This window comes from Protopterus annectens, chromosome 12.part0 (genome assembly GCF_019279795.1).
Source record: "Protopterus annectens isolate FY-2018-M chromosome 12.part0, PAN1.0, whole genome shotgun sequence".
NCBI lineage: Eukaryota > Metazoa > Chordata > Ceratodontiformes > Protopteridae > Protopterus > Protopterus annectens.
In genome coordinates, this window is record NC_056746.1 from 321,314,674 (window position 1) to 321,339,898 (window position 25,225).

Consider the following 25,225-nt stretch of genomic DNA (forward strand, 5'->3'; position numbering starts at 1 on the left):
GGAATTGTGCTTGCAGATGAACTTGAAGGTTTATAGCTGTGTTCCACAAGGTCATGGCTTGTCTGCAGAGGGGGTAGGAGTGAGTGCCCCCTTGCTTGTTTATGTACCACATAACTGTGGTGTTGTCTGTCTTTATCAGTAGTTGTCCTGGGTGCAGCAGGTCCTTGAAAGCTATAAGGGCATTTTGTACAGCTAGCATCTCTTTTTGATTGATGTGAAGATGCCTTTGTTCTGCGGGCCACATGTCCTGAATACAATTGTCTGCCATGTGTGCTCCCCATGCGTAATCCGATGCATCTGTTGTCAGTGTTTGCCTGCCTGTGGGTTGTGTAAAAGGCTGTCCCTTGTTGAGGTGACAAGCTTGAGCCTACCATTGAAACTCCTGTTGAAAACAAGGGATTAGTGGTACAACTGTTTCCAAACTTTGACAGTGTTGAGACACCTTAGGTACCTTTGTAGTTTCCTCATATGCAGTCTGGCATATGGAATTAGTAGTATGCAGGATGCCATGTAACCCAAGACCTGCAGAATTTTTCTTGCAGGGAGCTGGGTCTTTGTTGCCATCAATTGAAAGTACTGAGTCAGTTGTCCTTGTTTGTCTGGCGTGAGATAAGCCATCTGGGCCGTTGTGTTCAAGCTGGCACCCAGGAATATAATCTCTTGTGAGGGCACTAGTTCTGATTTATTTTCGTTTACTGTGTACCCCAGGCAACTTAATAACTTTTTTACAAACGCCAGATGCTTTAGAAGAATGTCCTTGCTCTCTGCTTGAATCAGGCAGTCGTCCAGGTACGGATAAATTTGAATTCCTTTCTGTCTGCAAAATGCAATTACTGGTGCCAGGCACTTTGTGAAGACCCTGGGCGCAGTAGATAAGCCAAAGGGCAGTGCAGAGAATTGGTAGTGCACTGAACCAGCTATGAATCGGAGGTATCTTCTGCAGGTTTGTCTGATAGGGACATGCAGGTATGCCTCTGAGGTCCAAAGTCACAAGCCAAGCTTTCTTGTCCAGCACGGGAAGAAGCTGCTGTAATGTCAACATTTTGAATTTCGGAACATCCAGTTAAGTGTTTAGAGATGAAAGATCAAGAATGGGCCTCCAGGCTGTCCTTTCTGGGTACCAGAAACGATCTTCAGTAAAATCCCTGTCCTTGCTCCTGTGATGGTACCTTTTGAATAGCTCTCATATCCATGAGTGCTGTAATTTGTTTTTGATCCTCTGCCCATTGATTTGGTGGCAGATTTGGCATTCCTTTAACCTTGGCAGAGTGTGAAAGTGGAACCTGTAACCTTGAAATACAATGTTGAGAACCCATTTGTCTTTGGTGATCATTTGCCAATTGTGGTAGAAGAGTGCCAGTTTTCCTCCCAAGGGGGCTGCCGAGAAGGATTTGTTTGGCAGCTGTAGTGGGAAGTCATTGGAGCTGCTTTTTATATGGTTGGGGCCTGTCTTCCCCTTCTTTCTGGCCTGATGCAACCCATTGTCAAGGCCTATAAGGACCTTGTGTTTGACCTCTACCTCTTGGATGTCTGTATCTTCCCCTTTGAGGTCTGTTTGTAACTGGAAAGGACCAATTCTTAGTTGGCCAGTTTCTGCTAAATCTAGGAGGCTGAACCTGTAAGAAATCCTTCACCGTTACCATAGATTTTGCCTTATCCTCCATTTTCTTTAATACCTCTTCTGCCTTAACACCAAACAACACATCCTGCTGCAAAGGTGCATCCAATAATTTTGCTTTAACATGATCTGGTAACGTATGTTCTTTTAACCAAGCATGTCTTCTAATGACAGAACCTGTAACTTCTGCTCTGCAGGAGGCCTCTAGAGAATCAAAACCACATTGCAAAGTATGCTTTCCCACTTGTTCAGCTGCATGCAATAAATCCTGCATTTCTTTAAAATTAGAAGGATCTGATTCTGGAAGCATTTTTTGTTTTAACTGAGACAGTATAAATTGCTGATATTTTAGTATGTGGAACTAGCAATTTAAGGCTCTCATTGCTAAAGTTGCAGACGTATATACTTTATTTCCCCCATCTGTCTAATGCTCTGGAATCTCTGTCAGAGGGAACTGGATTCTTGGCTGATGAGGCCTTAACTCCTTTGGGTCCCTGAGAAATAGTTTCAGGGTCAGCGACAGGGCTTTTATACAGAAATTTATGAGAGTCAGGGACTCTGTAGTATCCATCAGGTTTAACAGGGGCTGGAGGTAAGGAATCAGGATTTAAGCTGGATTCAGTATACACATCATCCACAATATGTAACACTGGCGGAATAGCAAGGGCTCTGTGTTGAGGTAGTAAAAGGAAATCTCTTGAGCCTTTTCTTGGATTCTGAGTAATCCTGGCCTTCCCAGTGGAAATGCTCCCTCATGGTATGCAGGGTTTCCCCAAAGGAGTAGTCCTCAGGCGGTGAGGCTGATGGAATTGATTCCTCAGCATCAGAATCCTCATAAGGGGGTAAAGAGTATCCTAGGTCTGAGGATGAATCAGAAGAGATGGACACCTGGTCGGATGAGTCATAGTCTGCATCCTGTCTAGGCCTTTTATCAGGGGGGGGATGGGACCCCCTAATCAGAGTAATTAGGTCTTCGCCATTTTGAAGATTTGTTTCTTAGGCATGGAGGCCTGTCCTGGAGAATGCTGTATTTGTTTCTTTGACATTAAAGGAGGCTTAGACTTAGCTGAGGGTTTAATGCTTAACTGAGTAGGTCTGAAGACACCCCTCTGTAGCTGTATGTTGCTCAGCTACTGCGGATCCCTCTGAAAGGTTAGTCTCGGTAGGCTGAAGAGCTTGTGCGTCTGAAGGCCCAGCCATCTCCACGTGGGAGTCAGAGGCGGCTTGTGGTTCTACAGAAGCGGTAGTCAGGGGCTGCGAAGGCACCTCGTTGAAAACCGGAGAACCGGCGACTGGCCTAGAAGAGGCTTCATCGTCAGTTTTAGGCCTCGGATGCCTATCCTTGTCTTTGCGCTTTTTGTGTATTCCGGTCGTCGGAAGTTCGGAACGCATGGTATAATTGAATTTTCTACCAAAATGTCGGGCAAAATCAAACAGACGTTTAATAGTGCGCTTGTTAAACTTAGCACAAAACCGACAACCAGTGACGTCGTGGTCTGGGCCTAGGCATGGGATACAATAGGAATAGAAATCCTTATGAGGTATTTGCTTCCCACAAGAAATACAGTTATTAACTTTTACTGACATCAGTCTGGAGCAAGAAAAAGTTTCCCCAATGGGGTACTTAGCTTTGTAGAAGACTTCGGTTCTGGATTCGGAATGAAAATCTCAGGAGACGGCCGACCGGCACTTGCGAACTGCTTTAGCTTCGGGCACCGTGCAGCAAGAAAGACTGAAGAAAATGGCGTTGGCTGCATCTTATACACCCCTGTCGCACTGACGTCAGGGAGGAGGCGACAGCAACCGACGCCGGACCAAGACTTTGGAACTCAGGCCGACTGGGGAACCGCCTGATGGCAGGATAACCCAAGTGTAATGACTGCAGCAGTGTAACACGATGAACATCAAGAAGGATGTTTCATGCTTATCATATGACTTAAAAAAAAAAATCTCTGTATACCAAGACTAAATATTTCCCATTCTGAAGGCTCCTTGAAATTGACTACATCTGTAAATCTGCAATCGTTGGACTGGATACATATCAGCTGACTGCACAAGTGAAAGTTTTAAAACATGAGGAGAATAAGTCTAAGACAACTTCCTTGCTTAGATTAGCAGAAGCATAGTGTCAAGCAGGAATGGAATCAAACCATAAGTAGATAAAAATCGGACAGCAACTGAATGTGCCAAAAAACAAAGAATGTAAGGTGAAGGATCATATGAGAAAGCAAGAAATGTGCAATAATTGCATAAATATAGTTGCAAGTGTAGAAAACTGTTGGAACAGCTTCATATTGATCAGGATCAAATGTTGGAATGGTTGAGGAGAGGTGAATTTAAACCAAAAGACAAAAGGTTAATATTGGTGGCCCAAGATAGTGGACTAAGTACATGTAGGTTTACAAAGTCAACTGAAAATGTGGGGGAAACCAACAAATGTAGGTTTTGTAAAACAAAATTGGAAACAGTTGCACGTCCTGTTGCTGGTTGTGACATACTAATGACAGGAAAACCGTATACCGAACAGCATAATAATGTGGCAAGATTGTTGCATTGGGGATTGTGCAAACAATACTGAAGTAGCTGAAAAACATTGGAAACATGAGCTACAAAGCATTATAGAAAATGACTACTTCTATATCACATGGGATCACTCATTACCAACTGTTCAAAAAAAAATTGCAACAAAACTAGTTATAGTAATCCATGAAAAGAAGACAAAAGTAGCACTTTGGCGGTATGGAGGTTTTGTCAATGCCTGTAACTCAGATACTCTTCTGGCTGAAGTAATAGCCACCAAAGAGAGGGCTTTCTATGAAAGGTATTTTAACTCGTATGTAGCTGAAGACTGAAAAGGGGGAAATATTTGATCAGATGAAATTGAGATCCCAAAGGGGTGTTGGATGCTTATATGGTGGTCTTAACATAATAGTGCCCTTCAAAAACGCTTTGCAAAGTCTGTGAGACATGACAGGCGATCATTTCCTCCAATATGGAAATTAGAATTCGCAGCTAGCTGAACTTTAATAGTGGCTGCAGCTGCTCCGCCATTGAAAAGTTATGACAAACTAAAATAGTGAACTAGTGCTGTAAAAGTATCTATTCTGTTACAGCTGGACCACAGAACAAATCTATTACATTTGCTTTTGTAAAGTTTGAGTACATGTTTTATGACAAAACAATAAAATAAGCTTCACCGGAGAGGAAAGGGATGGAAACCTAGCAATTAGGGGAACTGAAGCAGCCAAGCTGTCAATTTGAGGGTGTCCAGATTAGCGTGAACCATTCCTGATGGATGTGTCAGAAGGTCCGGAACTGGGTCCAGATGTGAAGGCTACCTGCTTAGCTAGAAAGAATTTTGTAAATAATTCTGTCATTGTAAATATTAAAATGATCCACAGGCCTGTTTCATAAACGTAAATGAAAACTATGTTAGGTGTCGGAGTTTCAAAAATGTAACCACAGTGCACCCTGCTGGAAGAAAGCTGATGAGCAAAGCATTTTCTGACTGATCTCAAGCTAGGAGACAGAAAGTCTGGGCTAGAAAATTCTTTTTATTGTTGTAAGATGGAGATAATTACTAGGTTTTACATGTAGTGTCTTTTATTGCTGTGGTTTCTTGGCAGGTGCAGATTACAAAAAGAAAATGTTAAAATTTTAAGTTCTGTGAGCCTGGGAAACTTAAGTAGAAGTATCAAGAATGATGTAATCTGAAATGACTCAGCAGTAATGTGTACATCAAATTAAGACTTTCTCAGAGTAAATTCTGGATCCTCTCTGGTATGTGGGGACTTCTTGGATGACTCTTTCTTAGCACCTTTTGGATTTCTATTGCTACTTGTTTCTTTAGACTGGGTGGAACATCTGGAACCACTTAGTTTGTGGGACAGGAAAGGAAAAGGGGATGATGTATCCTATAGATATGTCCTGCACCCATTGTCGTTTATCTTTAGCCAGGTTTCTTGGTGCCGAGACAACTGACCCCTGACTGCCTCCAAAGGCGCAATCAGGCACTCCAGAAGCACTAGAAGGGTCTCCCAAAGAAAGATTCTCGAGAGCCCTGGTTCTGTAGGCCACCTCTGCCGTGAGGATGGCGTCTTCCATTATTGCCCCCCTCCCGTCTCTGGGGGAACTTTCACCTTGTGTGTCCTGGTAAGGCCTTTGAGATTTTCTAAACCACATTTTCCCACTACCTTTCTGACCTTTGGAAAATGGTCTAGTAGGAGTGGAAAAACATACTCAAACAGCAGACAAGGTCTTGCCTTCTTGTTCACACTTGGAGAGAGTTTCCTTCACTATCGGCCCAAAAAGAGAGGAGCTGTGAAAAGGGGTGTTAATGAAGGAAGATTTGAAGGGCTCTGCGAAAATTGCAAAGGCGCATCAAGGTCTGTCTCCTAAGAAAGATACCCGAGCCTGCTACCTTACTTGCTCCATCTGCTATTAAAAGAAATGATTCTCTTGGATGAGTTGACAACTGAATTCAAGGTGGCAAGCTGAGCATTGATTTCATCTGCCACCGCATCAGCTACAGGCCCTTAGAGGAAAATCTGATAATTCTTTGATCCGGTCCCTCTGCAATTTAGTGAAGTTGGTGAGATAATTCAGAGACCGCAAAGCAAAGGTCGCTGATGAGAAGACGTGCTTCCCATGCCCATCCATAGTCCTAGAGTCCTTATTAGAAGGATGGATAGAGGAACTGGTTTTAGAAAGTTCCTTCTTAGTGGCTGTCACCACGACCATGGCATCAACTGGTACCACCCTTTGTTAAAAAGCTTTTCTCTTTTGGGGCAGTAATGTACTTATTTGGCCTCCTAGGTGTAGGGTCTATCATGCCTGGGGGTCTCCCAAGCCTTTTGCGAGATTAATTCCACAAGCTCGTCGAAAGGAGTAGTCACCCAAGAAGCTGATAGGCGAGACACAAAGGCTTTCAGGAAGACCAACTCTTCAGCCGAAAAGGTAGAGGACTGCCAATCACCACTCTGTTTTAAGATTTCTAGGATGTCTCCAAAGGAGACATCTTCAGGAGGTGATCGTGCGGGACCCTTCTGTTTTATCGAGGTGGGTGACAGACTCCTCTGGGGAGTGAAGATGCTTCCTCTTGTACGGCCTCTTCCGAGGGACCTCCCTCAGTGGAATACTCTGGAGAGGCTTTGGAAGAGGGGGCAGTACCCTGAGGTAGATCCTGAGGCCTATTGTCTCTGCAGACCTGTGGAGTGGGCATGTGAGAAGGCAGACACACCAGGACTGAAGAATGAGGAAGACCCGAAGAAGACACACTGACTGGAAAGTAGTCAAAACCAGTCTCTTCACCTAGAAGGCAGTCCCTCCCAGCTCCGAAGAACTCCCAGGATCTGACAAACAGGTTTGTTGGGATTGAAGGACTGTCCGGAGTCAAAGAAGGAAGCTCCGAAACAAACAGTGGTAGGAGCTGAACTCACTTGTGCAGAGGCCTGCAGAAGCAGATCCGATGAGATTCGAAAAGTCTCTGCAGACCCAACTGGGGAGTGTCTGCTCCCAGACGTCTCCTGCTCTTATGGCACAGACACACTCTGGGTAGATATTGGATCTGAGGAACTTATGGGTCCTGGACCAGACACAGACACAAGCTGGATATTATCTTCTGGCTCCAAAACAGGGGGACGGATTAGAGGAGAAACTGACACAGAAGAGAGGGTGAGTCAAAGCCGGTGTCTTCAGAAGTCTCTCTACGACCCTATCCACATCTTCGTCAGAGAAGCTAATGGTAGACCTAGTGGACAGGGTAGGTGACCTTGATCTGGTCAGTAGTGGGGATGGGGGCCAAGAAGAAACTTTTTCCAAAGAGTGCAATCGTCTCCCATGTCTATGTTCCGTAACAATACTCGGCGCCAATGAAACTCCCTGCTCCGAGGGAGCTTTGGAACCAGGAGATCTCAGCTCAGATGGAATCTTCGGATCCTTTAACTTTGGAGCCTTCTGCTTCAGCTCTGACAAGGATCTCAGCTCAGATGAAGGTCTTTTGGTGGGGTTGTAAGAAGTTGAAGATCCAGGAGATACAGCATCAGAGAAATGCAACTTGAGAAGGCCTTTCAAAATAAGCTTATTTTTATATTCCATTAATGCCTGTTGATTAAAACTGTGGTAAATAGAACAAGACTCATGTAAATGAAGAGGCCACAAACAATACACACAAGATGGCGTGAATCACTCAGGGGCATCTTCTTTCTGCACTTTTCACATTTTTTGAAGACCAAAGGCTTACTATCTTGTGTTTGCAACATGACTGAAGAAAAATGAGAGGGTATAAAGATAATCACACACTCCCAATCTCCCAGATCCTGGGCGACTATCCAAGCATAGATTGGTACAAATACTCATGCCAAAACACAAATGCCCAGAGATTCCTTGATTCGACAATGCAAAGGCCTTGGACCTGTTATTTGACACCTCCACAAGAGATGAAAATATCTTGGACTTGGTATTAACCAACATGAGTAACCAATGCAGCATCCCTACAGCGTCATCATCCCTGGTACGATCAGACCACAATGCAGTCACTTTCAAAGTTACCATCTCCCTCAAACCTCCCCCCAGCTAGGGTAAAAAAAAAAAAGTCTCCAAAGCTGATTACAACCTCCTGAGAAAAGGTATAAAAAGCTTCACAGCCACTTCCTCCTGCATAGAGATTGGCACATATGTCCAAGCCTACACCAAAGTATCTGAGCATTTATACAGCTGCACGGAATCAGGAACACCACACAGAACAAATTCATCGTCCTCAAGGAAGAGTAAGCCTGTCTGGTAGACATCTACAATAAATAAACTATATTAAAGGAAAAATATTGCTGACCAGGACCAAAAAGGAGCAGGTGCCTAATTGGAAGCAATCTCTCCTTAGCCTGAACAAGCAAATAACAGCACTAGTGAAATTCTCCAAAGCTGAGTCCAAACTGGCCACATCTACTAAAGTCCATCATAAGGCTTTCTTCACATATGTCCACAATCTCAAGGGAAGCGCCCAGATCTGCTCAAAACTAGTGGTCATGCACACCACATACACAAAACCCTGTAGATATAGTCAACCTGCTGGCAGAGAAGTTCAGTGAAAACTTCACTCATCTGTCCACCATCAGTAAAACAGGCCAGCCCCAGTACCTGCCCCCCTTCCCTTATCTCTAGGGAGCAAGTGATCATGCCCTCTCAAAGGCATAAAATACAGCCTCCATGGGACACGATAACATTCCAGGCTGCATCCTACATTACCTCAAGCAAGAACTTGCAGCACTATTAGGCACCCTATTCAACGAAGGTCTGACTACCAGCTTCATCCCAGCCTAGTGGAGGACAACTACTGTCATCCCTCTGACAAAGGTGGAGTGCCCACCGATCCAGGAAATTGTAGACACAGCCTAACTAGCCTGATCTGCAAGGCCATTGAAAAGATCATGGACCTCATTAACAAGGACAATGGAAACCTCCAGACACTTGATCCCACACAATTTGATTTTGTCAAGGGGAGGTCATGCCTGTTAAATGTGGTCAACTTCTTTGAGACAGTCACCAAGGCCATAGGCAAGGGGAAGACTGTGTACACCACCTACCTTGACCTGACTAAGGCCTTCAATACTATTCCCCCCACTCAGGTATAATAGATAAACTCTCTCAACTAGGTATCAACCCACATGTAACAAGATGGGTAGCAAACTAGCTCACTGATGGAACCCACTTAGTCAAAATAGGGGAAGCCACCTCAAGTAGTAGACCCGTAATAAGTGGTGTACCCCAGGGATCGGTCTTGGGATCTCTGCTGTTTGGGATATACTTTTCAAAGGTGCAGGCCAAATCTAGTGGGCTATGGCTAACCAAGTCTGTAGATGACTGCAAGCTGGATGCCGTCATCAATTCTCCAAGTGATGAACATCCTCCAAGAGGATCTCACCCAAACAAATGACTGGTGCCAGAAACATGGCCTCAAACTAAATGACAAAAAATGCATCATCCCTTTTGGGGAGAATGACATCCCCACAAATTATCACATTGATAATAAGGTCCTAGAAGCATGCAGTCAGTCATGAGGGACTTGGGCACCCCGGTTGACAGCAAACTGACTTCTGACCACCACATTGCCTCTGTTGTATGGAAAAGCTTTCTACATGGCCCACCTCATTAGTAAGAGTACCTCATCCAGGGGACAAGGTGGTCATAACATCCCTGTATTCTTCCGTTATAAGACACATTACTGAGTACAATGCCCCATTCTGCATGTACCTCACAAAGCACATGCAGTAGCTGGAGAGACCATAGAGGTTCCTCACCCGGAGAATCCAGGGTCTCAAACATCTACCCTACACAGATAGGCTAAAAGCCCTGTCCCTCTACTCAGTCTCCTACAGACTCCTCAGAGGTGACCTCTGCCTAGCATACAAAGCAATCTTAGACCCCACCCTGATGAGACTGCTGCATATCCGCAAGTCAAGCTCTGCTAGAGTAATCCGCATGCATGACCTCAACTTTGTCTGTGACATCAACAGGACTTGTTGGAGGACAGATGTGTCCCAGAGACTCCCCCCTTTGTGGAATAGGCTCCCGCTCCACGCAAAACAGACTACCTCATTAAACCTTTCTAAGCGCAACCTGGATAACTAGATGGGGAACAGAAAATACACCCCTGGGATTCTGCCTGTGTCCCTGCTTGACATTGGCATAGGGTGCAGACTTGTTGGAATATGGGGTAAATTCTTGTCTAGGCTTGTAAGGGCCTTAAGGCCAATAGCCTAGTAACTTCCTATGATCCAAGAATACGTTCTCTAACTTAAACAGACTTAATGGACCACACACACACACACACACACAGTCAAAAAGATAGGAAGAATCCTCTAATTTAAACAGGCTACGGGAGAATATGCTAACCAAATATATAATAAAACCTTTTTTCTTATTTATTTAAAGAAAGGAGAAAGGAAAGTCCTCTAATTAAAAACGAACATTCCTTAGACGCCCTCTAATTAAAATGAACGTCAACTGAGGGAAAAAAATCAAGAGCACGGTTAAGAACTAGCTAGAAAAAGATAGTTTAATTTTAGAAAAATTAGGAAAGCTATAACATAATATAACTTCAGAAAAAACTAAGTACTCGGCCCAGAGCTATGCATCCAACCTCTTTGCTGCGTGGCAAATGAGATCTGATTTAATTACGGGGTTGCATTATGGTTAAAGAATTAGGCCCATTTGCTTTGCTGAAGACCACGAGCTGGAGAAATGGCAGAGATGGATCCGATGCTTCATATCCAACCCACCAGAGAGAATAAGAGAGAATAAGGGCAAGAATGACATCACATTAATAGTTATAGTTACACACTCCACATTCAACCACAGGAGACAAGTTAAAAATCAAAACAGGTAACTACAGATACAAAAGTTTAAAGCTTTAATTTACGTACTACGTGGCACTTACGCATCAATAGTAGGAATAGCATATCTTCCTGTGTTGGTAAGCATAGCACCTCTCATATTAGGATCATTCACCTCCATCATGAAACTCCTCGGGATTCCAGTGCTTTTCTTGATCCTTGTTGCAGCTTCAAAATTCTTGTCCTAAAATGGGTAGTACCACAAGTATATTTTAATAAGAAATAAACATAAAAAAGTAGTCAGCTTTTAACTGTTTGCAAAGAAAGCAATGTTGAATACTCTATCATTATGCAGCACCACAGCTGTTTTCAGCTAATCACTCAGAAGTGCAGCTATACAAGATATTTATCTGGTAGGTGGGCTGTTGCTTGCATTTTCAGCCACAACTTGGCAAAATGGCAGATGCAACAATCCAGAGTTTAGTTTACTACAAAGCACAATCACAGCAGAACAGAACATAATAGTGTTTAACATAGATTTTAAAAGAAATTCAAGTTAACATACAACTGAATCGCTTAAATCTGTAGACAGACTTAAGCTAGACTATAACAACTGAAAAAGTATGAAATATTTTCATATGTACAAACTTCATTAATGTAATTCACAATTATCCCACAGAACTGCCTGGTTAAGTGACTTGCTCACAGTCACACAGGCAAATGGAGGGAATCAAACTCTGAACTATGGTAAGCAGCTCCTTAACAGCTCACAGCCTTAATCTTCTGCATTAGCTTCCAAGACAAAGTGGTTGTGTTATCTTTATGTTTAGTGTAGTAATGTACAGGTTAACACAGTTTTTTGATGAATGGAAGGAGATCTGGCTGGCTGTGAAAAGGAGTGCAGTAGTAGGTCCTTTTTAGTGTGTAATAATTTTTTGTCTGAATTTACTGTAGTCTTTTTCCTAAGGTTCTGAGGAAGGTGGTTCCAGCTGAAGCAATCTTACTAAAACTGCTTTAAGCAACATCAAGTAAGAAAGAATATCAACCTCAGGAAATAGTCAGACTTCCTGCCTTCCTATATACATTATGGTACCTTCAACAAAGTATCAGTTTAAGGGTGTGCACACTTATGCAACCAGCGTACTTGTACATTATTTTTACACCTAACAGATGTTTGTTTTTCAATACAGGTTATAGGTCACACTAAAGGTGGGAAAAGATATATATATATAGATATATACACACACACATACATACACACAGCAAAAAACAGGTGGGGAAAGCCCTCCAACTTAAAACAGGCTAGAAACCACTCTAAGTTGAACGAGCTGGTTAGAGGGAAAAAAGGGTTTATATATATATATATATATATATATATATATATATATATATATATATATATAGATAGATAGATATATATATATATATATATATATATATATATATATATATATATGAATAAACTGAACAGCACAAAAAAAAGACACACACCAAGAAGGATACAGGGAAATATCTAGGGTTTGGCACTATATGAGAAGCAAACTTTACAAACTACAGGCTAACTGTCAAAAGCTTCAACTACAAAACACACTTGACGGCTCTAGAAGAATGGGCCAAGTAAAAAAGCCAGAGTCGCTCTCTAATTTAAATAAGCTAAACTATATTAACACACACACACACACACACACTACAATACCACTCTATGAATAATCCTAATAGCAATAATAATGTAAAAATATCAATCACACAGAGGAAACGGGATATGGGGTGGATTGCAGGCCTTAAAACAAAAAACAACATCCCCAGCGATCAAGAGTAAGCAGCAGTCTCTAGACTGTGAACAACTTAGCTAAAGCACTAGTAAAGTAATTGTCCACAAATTTAAGTTGAAAACAAGCTAAATAGTTACATATCTGAAGAAAAAAGGATCAAACTTAGCCAGAACCAGTTGAGGAAATGCCCGATCAGTTTAGCAGCAAATGAGATCTGGGGAATTCCACAGAGCAACATGGGATAGGGAGTAAGCCAACAGCTAGTTGGGGACGTCGAGCTTTTGAAAGCGGCAGAGTCTGAACAGTGGATCAGTTGGTTCCGAACCCACCAGTAAAGAATGAAGGTGAGATAGGACATCACATCAACAACTTCAGATCGTTTAATTCAGATCAGTGTAGACATACAGTTACATATAGTCATAACACCTCAAAGATTAATAACATTATTAAAAAATATTAACGAAAATATAAACGGAAATTTTGAGAAAAACTTCCAACTTCTGCTGAAGGTGCCGAAGACAAAAAAGCAGCAACAAGGAAAAAGACTTCAAAGCACCACGATGACGACAACATGGTTCTTAAGCTTCTTGCATCCCAAACAGACAATCCAGTAAGACAAATTTATTAATCAAATGAATGTTCAAGTCAAGTAGAGTACACAAAATAAAAAAATGACAACAGATGAGCGCTTTCGGCTATTCAGCCTTCATCAGATCAAAAAACGTATTGCTGCTTCCCATTTAAAAAGAAAGACTTAACCAATCATTTCTTACATCCTGGCTGATTAATAACCAATGGTTGTAACTAAAACATTGATCTCCTATAGGTAGAAAAGCAAAACTAGCGACCAAACAAAATATCGGAAAATGCTCCATTTGTGAAATTCATAGCCAATAAGGCAACAGAATTATAGCCAATAAGGCAACAGAATTATAAATACAACATTGGTTCACAAGAACGATTGAGTAGAGTGACTGACCAATAACACTGTCTCTTCACAGTAAACGTAGTCAGTCAAATAATAATATTGTGTAACAGTCAATGTACACATATCACTTCAAATGAAACTTACGGCAATTGCAAAAAGCATTCTCCACACCCTAATGCTAACATAAGTCCATAGGGACTGCCATATAAAGTGACAAATCTATATCGCCAACTCACCAAGGACGATCCAGGCTATCAAGTAACATTATCGCTCCTTGATCACCACATGCAAATAGCTTCAGTTAAAACATGCATTTATTGCAAAAAATGGCAATTCTATATAAATACAAGATATTTATCTGGTAGGTGGGCTGTTGCTTGCATTTTCAGCCACAACTTGGAAAATGGCAGATGCAACAATCCAGAGTTTAGTTTACTAAAAAAGCACAAGCACAGCAGAACAGAACATAATAGTGTTTAACATAGATTTTGAAAGAAATTCAAGTGAACATACAACTGAATCGCTTAAATCTGTAGACAAACTTAAGCAGGACTATAAAAACTGAAAAAGTATGAAATATTTACATATGTACAAACTTCATTAATGTAATTCACAATTATCCCACAGAACTGCCTGGTTAAGTGACTTGCTCAGTGTCACACAGGCAAATGGAGGGAATCAAACTCTGAACTATGGTAAGCAGCTCCTTAACAGCTCACAGCCTTAATCTTCTGCATTAGCTTCCAAGACAAAGTGGTTGTGTTATCTTTATGTTTAGTGTAGTAATGTACAGGTTAACACAGTTTTTTGATGAATGGAAGGAGATCTGGCTGGCTGTAAAAAGGAGTGCAGTAGTAGGTCCTTTTCAGTGTGTAATAATTTTTTGTCTGAATTTACTGTAGTCTTTTTCCTAAGGTTCTGAGGAAGGTGGTTCCAGCTGAAGCAATCTTACTAAAACTGCTTTAAGCAACATCAAGTAAGAAAGAATATCAACCTCAGGAAATAGTCAGACTTCCTGCCTTCCTATAAACATTATGGTACCTTCAACAAAGTATCAGTTTAAGGGTGTGCACACTTATGCAACCAGCGTACTTGTACATTATTTTTACACCTAACAGATGTTTGTTTTTCAACTGAATTGTACAGGTTCTAGGTCACACTAAAGGTGGGAAAAGATATATATATATAGATATATACACACACACACATACATACACACAGCAAAAAACAGGTGGGGAAAGCCCTCCAACTTAAAACAGGCTAGAAACCACTCTAAGTTGAACGAGCTGGTTAGAGGGAAAAAAGGGCTGGTTAGAGGGAAAAAAGGGTTAATATATATATATATATATATATATATATATATATATATATATATATAGATATAGATAGATATATGAATAAACTGAACAGCACAAAAAAAAGACACACACCAAGAAGGATACAGGGAAATATCTAGGGTTTAGCACTATATGAGAAGCAAACTTTACAAACTACAGGCTGTCAAAAGCTTCAACTACAAAACACACTTGACGGCTCTAGAAGAATGAGCCAAGTAAAAAAGCCAGAGTCGCTCTCTAATTTAAATAAGCTAAACTGTATTAACACACACACACACACACACACACACACACACACACACACACACTACAATACCACTCTATGAATAATCCTAATAGCAATAATAATGTAAAAAAATCAATCGCACAGAGGAAACGGGATATGGGGTGGATTGCAGGCCTTAAAACAAAAAACAACATCCCCAGCGATCAAGAGTAAGCAGCAGAGTCTAGACTGTGAACAACTTAGCTAAAGCACTAATAAAGTAATCGTCCACAAATTTAAGTTGAAAACAAGCTAAATAGTTACATATCTGAAGAAAAAAGGATCAAACTTAGCCAGAACCAGTTGAGGAAATGCCCGATCAGTTTAGCAGCAAATGAGATCTGGGGAATTCCACAGAGCAACATGGGATAGGGAGTAAGCCAACAGCTATTTGGGGATGTCGAGCTTTTGAAAGCGGCAGAGTCTGAACAGTGGATCAGTTGGTTCCGAACCCACCAGTAAAGAATGAAGGTGGGATAGGACATCACATCAACAACTTCAGATCGTTTAATTCAGATCAGTGTAGACATACAGTTACATATAACTGAATCAAATTCACTGGCCTGTCCAACAATGTAAAACAAATGCAGCTCCTCACAAGCTGTAACAGTCCCAGTTAAAAGAATGATGCACTGGCACACTTTAGCGTTAGATGATAAGAATCCTTCTTTAATACGAATTGTTAAAACAGAATAGCTTCACAAACTGGTTGAGCGCTTTCATCTACTCCTGTAGATTTCCTCAGAACCATTTGAAAGTGCTTAATTACATATTATATAATCTCCTTTCTCCAATAGCATCATCACATTAATTAGTTAAAAACAATTAATGACTAACCATGTAAAGCTGTTTAAAGTGCACAGTGCTAGATTCCCTCAGATCTGTTCCTTCCCTCTAATAACTTATTTTTTAAAAACCTTGTGTATGTCTGTATTGTTTTGAACATACATTCATATTCACATGTCATAAATACATTACATTATAAAATTATTAGCTTTTAAAACCTCATAAAGCTAAAAACTGTAAAAAATTAAAAAAAATAAATAAATAAAAAAATACAAAAAGCCTCAAAGTGAATGGCTGCTTTAACATCACATTTTTCTGTTTTTATGTTGTCATAAACACCTTAATAAGAGAAATATCCTAGATAACACTTTACTTTTTGTCCAACATAGGTTTTATAGATATAGTATCATTGAGCCCTGGGCTTTCTGATGCATTCAGTTTTATTTGCCAACGTGTCTCCTTTTCCATTAGTTTTTTCTTTGTATTCCCCCCCCTCGGATTCTCTAATATGTGTTCTAGTATACCAAACTCAAACATCTTGCATTCATTATGTGCTTCACAATGTCTCCACAATGCATTATTTCCATCTTGTTTTCTTATCTTATAACAGTGCTCATAGATTCTATTTTTCAAACACCGTGTGGTCATTCCTACATAATAACTTGGACATGTTTTACACTTGGCTAAATATATAACATTTCTTGTTCTACAATTCCCCTTACAAAAGGTGATATTAGTCTTGTGAATATTATCCAGAATTATAATTGTTTTCCCTATAATAAATCTGCACTGATTACATCTACCACATTTAGTTGTGCCATGCTCACTTTTGGTAATGCCATACATCCTATTTAACCTGGACTTTAGGTTAAATCCATTTCTGTACACAAATGTGGGTTTTCTTCCTACTATATTATATACATTGTCATCAGTTTCTAATATATTCCAGTTCTTCTCAATTACGCCCCTAATTTTACGTACTTCAGGGGCATATTGTATAACGCACGCTCTTCTATACTCCTGGGTAACTATGTCTGAAGAATTACTATTTACCATATTATTTCCCAGTATAGGTTTGTATTTCTTTCCCCATTCCTGAGTGACATAGTTCACTACATCCACTATCATCCCTTTTGGGTAACCTCTTTCTTTGAACATCTTGGCTATCTTATTTAACTCCTCAACCATATCTTGATAGTTAGATGTCATTCTTGCCGCTCGTATACATTGTCCCTTGATGATGCTTTTTTTCTGGTGTGGTGGGTGACAACTGTTGAACTCTAAATAATCATTACTAAATGTGTCTTTTCTATATAAATTAGATGACATCTAACTATCAAGATATGGTTGAGGAGTTAAATAAGATAGCTAAGATGTTCAAAGAAAGAGGTTACCCAAAAGGGATGATAGTGGATGTAGTGAATGAACTATGTCACTCAGGAATGGGGAAAGAAATACAAACCTATACTGGGAAATAATATGGTAAATAGTAATTCTTCAGACATATAGTTACCCAGGAGTATAGAAGAGCGTGCGTTATACAATATGCCCCTGAAGTAGGTAAAATTAGGGACGTAATTGAGAAGAACTGGAATATATTAGAAACTGATGACAATGTATATAATATAGTAGGAAGAAAACCCACATTTGTGTACAGAAATGGATTTAACCTAAAATCCAGGTTAAATAGGATGTATGGCATTACCAAAAGTGAGAATGGCACAACTAAATGTGGTAGATGTAATCAGTGCAGATTTATTATAGGGAAAACAATTATAATTCTGGATAATATTCACAAGACTAATATCACCTTTTGTAAGGGGAATTGTAGAACAAGAAATGTTAGATATTTAGCCAAGTGTAAAACATGTCCAAGTTATTATGTAGGAATGACCACACGGTGTTTGAAAAATAGAATCTATGAGCACTGTTATAAGATAAGAAAACAAGATGGAAATAATGCATTGTGGAGACATTGTGAAGCACATAATGAATGCAAGATGTTTGAGTTTGGTATACTAGAACACATATTAGAGAATCCGAGGGGGGGGGGGTACAAAGAAAAAACTAATGGAAAAGGAGACACGTTGGCAAATAAAACTGAATGCATCAGAAAGCCCAGGGCTCAATGATACTATATCTATAAAACCCATGTTGGACAAAAAGTAAAGTGTTATCTAGGATATTTCTCTTATTAAGGTGTTTATGACAACATAAAAACAGAAAAATGTGATGTTAAAGCAGCCATTCACTTTGAGGCTTTTTGTATTTTTTATTTATTTATTTATTTTTATTTTTTTACAGTTTTTAGCTTTATGAGGTTTTAATAGCTAATAATTTTATAATGTAATGTATTTATGACATGTGAATATGAATGTATGTTCAAAACAATACAGACATACACAAGGTTTTTTAAAAAATAAGTTATTAGAGGGAAGGAACAGATCTGATGGAATCTAGCACTGTGCACTTTAAACAGCTTTACATGGTTAGTCATTAATTGTTTTTAACTAATTAATGTGATGATGCTACTGGAGAAAGGAGATTATATAATATGTAATTAAGCACTTTCAAATGGTTCTGAGGAAATCTACAGGAGTAGATGAAAGCGCTCAACCAGTTTGTGAAGCTATTCTGTTTTAACAATTCGTATTAAAGAAGGATTCTTATCATCTAACGCTAAAGTGTGCCAGTGCATCATTCTTTTAACTGGGACTGTTACAGCTTGTGAGGGGCTGCATTTGTTTTATACAGTTACATATAGTCATAACACCTCAAAGATTAATAACATTATTAAAAAATATTAACGAAAATATAAACGGAAATTTTGAGAAAAACTTCCAACTTCTGCTGAAGGTGCCGAAGACAAAAAAGCAGCAACAAGGAAAGACTTCAAAGCACCACGATGACGACAATATGGCTCTTAAGCTTCTTGCATCCCAAACAGACAATCCAGTAAGACAAACTATTTATTAATCAAATGAATGTTCAAGTCAAGTAGAGTACACAAAATAATAAAATGACAACAGATGAGCGCTTTCGGCTATTCAGCCTTCATCAGATCAAAAAACGTATTGCTGCTTCCCATTTAAAAAGAAAGACTTAACCAATCATTTCTTACATCCTGGCTGATTAATAACCAATGGTTGTAACTAAAACATTGATCTCCTATAGGTAGAAAAGCAGAACTAGCGACCAAACAAAATATCGGAAAATGCTCCATTTGTGAAATTCATAGCCAATAAGGCAACAGAATTATAAATACAACATTGGTTCACAAGAACGATTGAGTAGAGTGACTGACCAATAACACTGTCTCTTAACAGTAAATGTAGTCAGTCAAATAATAATATTGTGTAACAGTCAATGTACACATATCACTTCAAATGAAACTTACGGCAATTGCAAAAAGCATTCTCCACACCCTAATGCTAACATAAGTCCATAGGGACTGCCATATAAAGTGACAAATCTATATCGCCAACTCACCAAGGACGATCCAGGCCATCAAGTAACATTATCGCTCCTTGATCACCACATGCAAATAGCTTCAGTTAAAACATGCATTTATTGCAAAAAATGGCAATTCTATATAAATTTTGTAACCACAGGTCTTTTCTAATGGCAATCCAAAATAAAAATATGAATCTACAAGACAGATGTATAAAATGCAATGATCACAAAAACAGCGATACTGCAGATGAGTACGGCCATGGCTCTTATGTCAAAATTACCAAATATAAAAGAAATATTGGTGTCTCAAACAATTCTGAATCCACATGAAAACTTGTCAATACCTCTTCTGTATTAAGGGGGCTGCCACCTATGTGGTAATTCATGGGTGTTTTATTTTTCCCAAATGGGATGACTATGCATTTTTTGGCATTTAGCTTGAGACCATGACTTTGACACCAAGTGTCCGTTTCAGTAAGGCCCTTTTGGAGAATGTCCATGTCAGCTGGAGAGTCAATTATGGCTCCCAGTTTGCAGTCATCGGCGAACTTGGTTAGCCACAGTCCTCCTGTGTTTGCCTGCACTTCTGAGAAGTATATGCCGAAGAGTAGGGGTCCCAGGACAGAGCCTTGTGGGACATCACTTGTGACTGGTTTAGAGATGCACCTGGAGCCCGCTATTCTTACCATGTGAGTTCTGTCTGTAAGCCAGTTGGCAACTCATCTCATGACGTAGGGGTTTATGTTCAGGCTGGTAAGTTTTTCTAAAATTCCCGAGTGGGGAATGGTGTCAAAAGCCTTGGCGAGGTCAAGGTAGGCTGTGTGAACCACCTTCCTTCCCCTCATCTATGGCCTTGGTGACTGTCTCAAAGAAGTCAACCATGTTTAGTAGGTATGATCTGCCCTTAAAGCCGAACTGGGTTGGGTCAAGTGTTTGGAGACTCCCTATGTCTTTGTTAATGAGTTCCATGATGATGCGCTCCATAGTCTTGCAGACCAGGCTAGTCAAGCTTATGGGGCAATAGTTACCAGGGTCAGTTGTGGCCCCTCCTTCGTGGAGCGGAATAACTGTTTCTGTGTGCCATTCTATGGGCACGTAGCCTGTGGAGGAGAGGCTGAGGCTGAACAGTGTATGTTTAGGTGGGGGGGTTAGTTCGTTCTGTAGTTCGTGCAAAATGCATCCTGGGACACCATCTGGCCCCATTGACCACCATCTGGCCCCACTGACACTGTGCTTTTGGTTTTTGAAAGGGCTGTTTTCACCTGTGCGTCTGTGATTTCCGGGACACTACACTTTTCCGGTATTGTTGTGGGCCCGTTTGGGGGTGAGAGGGGGTGAAGTTTGCACTGAATCTATCTGCCAGGATGTTGGCAATATCAGTAGGTTCAGTATATTTCCTGCCATTTTGCACTAGCTCAGAGCATATCTGCAAGTTGCCATTTAGATTCTTGACATAGCTAAAGAAGGCTTTGTGGTTATCTTTCGAATCCTTGGCTATTTTTCTTTCGCAGTTAGCCTTGGATGATTTTATGAGGGACCTTAGTTTCTTATTGATACTGATCAGGGATGTCTTTCCCTCTTGGGATTTGCTTTTTTTTTTTTTTTAACTAGTTTCCTCCTCCTATTGCATAGCCTGTTTATGGCAGGGGTCCACCAGACTGGATTCCTTCTCTTAGGTTTTGCTATGGATGGCACGATCCATGCATCCTTGTAGGTGCTCTTAGAGTGCATTTGTAAAGGTTCCTGCATCTTGGACACTGTTATCCTTTAGCGTGGGGGCTGTGAAACTTACCACCTCAGGGCCTATCCAAGGTAGAGACATCCGCAGGTTCCACAGTTGAAGCATCTTGCAGCATACCAGACTCTGAATGGGTCACAGTAGAGGCCTGCAAATCTGAAGTAGTGGGTGTCAGGGGCTGCGAAAGCGCCTGAGTACCGGCGAACTGGCGACTAGCTTAGGAGAAGTGGCGTCGGCAGCTTTGAACCTATGCAGTCTGTCTGTCTTTATCGTTGCGATTTTTCAGAATGTCGGTAGCCGGGTAACTTACCAAAGCCATATCTGGGTAACTGAACAGAGTACCAAAATATTTAGAAGCGTAAATATACCAACGAATAATTTGTTGTTTAAATAAGGCACAACACCAACAGTGAGGTACGTCGTGGTCAGGGCCTAGGCAAGGAATACAGTATGAATGAAAATCTTTGAGGTATTTGCTTTCCACAAGAAATACAATTATTGACTTTTACTGACATCAGTTTAGAGCAAGAAAAAGTTTCCCCAACGGGGTACTTCGAATAGTTGAAGACTTCGGTTATGAAACTAGAAAATGAAAATTTCAGGAGTCGGCCGACCGGCACTTGCTAACTGCTAATGCTTCGAGCACTACATGGCAAGAAAGACTTATGTAATGGCGTCAGCTGCATGCTTTATACCCCTGACTACCTGACGTCATGGAAGATGAGATAGCAACTGACGCAGGACCAAAGACTTTGATAATCAGGCCGACCGAGGGCTACTGCAAGCAGATAACCCAAATGTGATGACTACAACAGTGAAACTGACTACAACAGTGAAACACCAAGAACATCTGAGATATACGACATCTATAAAATCCTAGGGCTTTGGTATACTGGCCAGACATTGGGCTACCCAAGGAAGGGAATCTCTTCATTGAAGAATACTGCAACAGTGATATGGAAGTACCTCATGAGGTGTAAACCACATGGAACACAAACTGCTTCAAAGCCTTATTTTTTATACTCTGTCTCCTAAAAAAACTACTAAGAGGTGATCTGTGCCTGGCTTATAATGCACCACCTAATCCCTTAATGAGGGACATGCTTAAAATAAATTCTAACAGCATTAGAAATACCCAATCCAAGGATCTAAATTTAGTTTGTACCAAACAGAACATGCTGGAGAGACAGGAATGTCTCAAAGACTACCCCTACTTTGGAACAAGCATGCAATCCCTGTGAAGCAAGGTTTCCCTCATCCTATTCTAAAACACAACCTGGACCAGTGGAGGGGAAATCAAACGTTTACCCCGACTCAGACCTCTCTCTCTCCACAGGACAGAGGAAGCTTGTAAATGCTCTGCCACCTAAGAAAAAACTATATGCCTCTTGTTAATTTATCCTGTTTATTATATATATGAATTCATGGATAGGCTTTGGAAAGCCTATTGGGGCCACTGGCTTAGTAATAACCGAAGGATATATTACAAAGTGGTTAACATTACAATGAGAAATAAATCTACAGTTATAATCTATACATGTTGACTTAAAATAGGAATACTTTTACATACAGCAGAAAATGATCAATGTCACTATGACTTGTTACATAACAGGGAAATGCCTCCATAGCACACTGTGTAAATACTATACAGAGTTAATTCAAATAGTTTAGTTTACTTTATTTCAGTATTACATACAAATAAAATGTTGAAACATAAAACTGAAAATGGTTTAGACACATCTGCATACAATTATTTTTCTTAAAATGCTTACAAAACGTACATTTCTGAAACACTGAATCGCTGCTTAAAATCACTGCCATGCGTTCAAAGGCTCCAAGGCAGGCACTGAACAGGTCAGTGTGAGGCTAACCATGTGCATGAGAAGGATCCAAACTAGACAAACGGGTCTTTGCAAAACACTGCGTACAGACTGCATCCAATAAATGTCAACACCTGAGCAAGCTACACCTCAGAATTTACAGTGTTAAATATACTTTACAAAGAATAGTCATCTGCAAGGTTAGTCAGTCTTGAATCTGGCTGGCTTGTATCTAGTCACCTAGATAAGAAAACATTTTTACCCTTTGTAACATCTGGTTTACCTCAGCCTTGTATATGCATTTGGTGATCATCATGGGGGCTGTGGTGAGCAAAAGGGTAGTATCTGGTTCTCAAATGATAAGGGCAAAATCTGCCTGAACTCCTTGGTGACTTGCATGAAGGTAAGCATCCTACAGGTCCAAACAGCATACACCACATTCTTTTCTGACAGAAAATAATGGACTGTACAGTGAACACATGAAAGGACTATGGACAAACTGAGGTAGTCTGGTGGGACCTCATGGATGGCACATTTTCTCCTCTTGTTTTGAGAGTTAACACCTCCCTCCTTTATTGCCCTCTTTTGATAGTGTGAACTGTCTAGCAAGGGAGGGTCCTGTGTGTCTGGGATGAAATGTAGAAGGAAATCATACATCATCTGTACATTACTGAATTCCTCTACTTGGCCCATCTGATAGCCAGCCACATGTAAATGAAGGTAAAAATAACAGCCGACTGCCTTCAAAGTGGGACAGTTGAGCAAGGTCTCAGAAATACTTCTTAAACACCCTCAGGAAAAGTACTAAAGTAACTCTGGTTCTTCCACTTACCACCACCTCTGGCTGGTGATCATTCAGGAAACTGCTGTGGGCACAGCAGCCTCTCACAGATCCTCAATTTTTCTACTTTTAGCCTCACCAAAGCCAAAGATGACACTGTCACCAATGCATTCCACAGAATGTATACACAGAAACTTCACATCAACTAACAAGAAGTCTTTGTATTTAAGACTGAACTGGATTAAAAAAAAAAAAAAACGGAAAGGTGAAAGCAACACTAAACAGCACCAATCCACTAAAAAAGCCATCAAGAACTGCCTTTCTGTACCCTTAAAACCTTAAGATGCAGCCAGATATGAGGTACCAGGGCTATGCCAATGCCTGCTGCTCTACCTATACTAGCTGCATAATTATGAGAGACACATGAGGATGTTTGCTATAAACCTGCTATGAACCACATGGCTGCCAACTGAGACTGCAACTTGAATTTCAAGTTGCCCTGAGGCAGACCACCTGGAAAGTGGTTCATTTAATCAAACAGCTCCTTGTGAATTTGTAGTATGCAAGAAAAATAGTTCTTCACTCTCATAATAAATCTGAAGGATAGAAACATGCTTCCTAAATCTGAACACTCCAGTGAAAGTTACCTCTGCGACAAAGTGCAGCTTTACAAAGTAGGAAACTTAAGAGATGCTACTATAACAATGAATTTTGGCCTGTTAGTTTCAGTCCAGATGGTCCAATGTCAGGACAGGTATTGTACGCGTTTTTACCACACTGTTCCAGTTAGCAGCTGTGCTAGATTAACAGGAAAGATTACACAGGAAGAAGGGTGGAGGTACAAACGGACTCCAGCAGAATGTTGTGGAAAAATTGTCGGTTTTGTTAACTGATATCCCTTTCTGCCTTATTTTTAACAATTCCCAAATTTGAGAATATGTAGGGGATATATGTGGGAAGGATGTCTTCATACCCATCAGCCTCCAGCCTCCTGAGCAGAATCCAATTGCCTACTCTTACTTGTTTCTTACCTGATCTCAAAGACAACCAATCTGAGAAGGAAAAATATTTACCTGCTCCGGGTATAAAGGGATATGCATACAGCTTCTGGATATTACTGCACTCATCCATTTCTCTCACTGGATGGGCCAGCCTCACAGATGAACACCACTGGAGGGTGAAGTGAGCACAAAGGCACTGGCTGGCTCTCAAATGAAAGGATAAAAGCCTCCTGCACTCTTGGCGACTTTTGCAAATGTAAACTTCCTGGAGGTCCAAACACCCCATCCCTTTATGACAGACAGGGAAGAATGGACTGCACAGTGACTGTATGAAAGGACTCTGTGGGCAAACCGGTTGAGGTCCTTTAAAGCAGAGGTCATCTGAATCTGCTCAAAT

General features: G+C 40.6%; 1 protein-coding gene across 1 annotated transcript in view; it reads right to left on the reverse strand.

Moving 5' to 3' along the window:
• The window catches only part of RBBP6 (RB binding protein 6, ubiquitin ligase), a 2,624,906-nt gene that overhangs the window by 1,568,412 nt on the left and 1,031,269 nt on the right, over nucleotides 1–25,225 (reverse strand). The window contains exon 8 of the mRNA XM_044089398.1: nucleotides 11,052–11,191. Within this exon, the coding sequence (XP_043945333.1) occupies nucleotides 11,052–11,191 (140 nt within the window). The remainder of the gene's footprint in view (nucleotides 1–11,051; nucleotides 11,192–25,225) is intronic.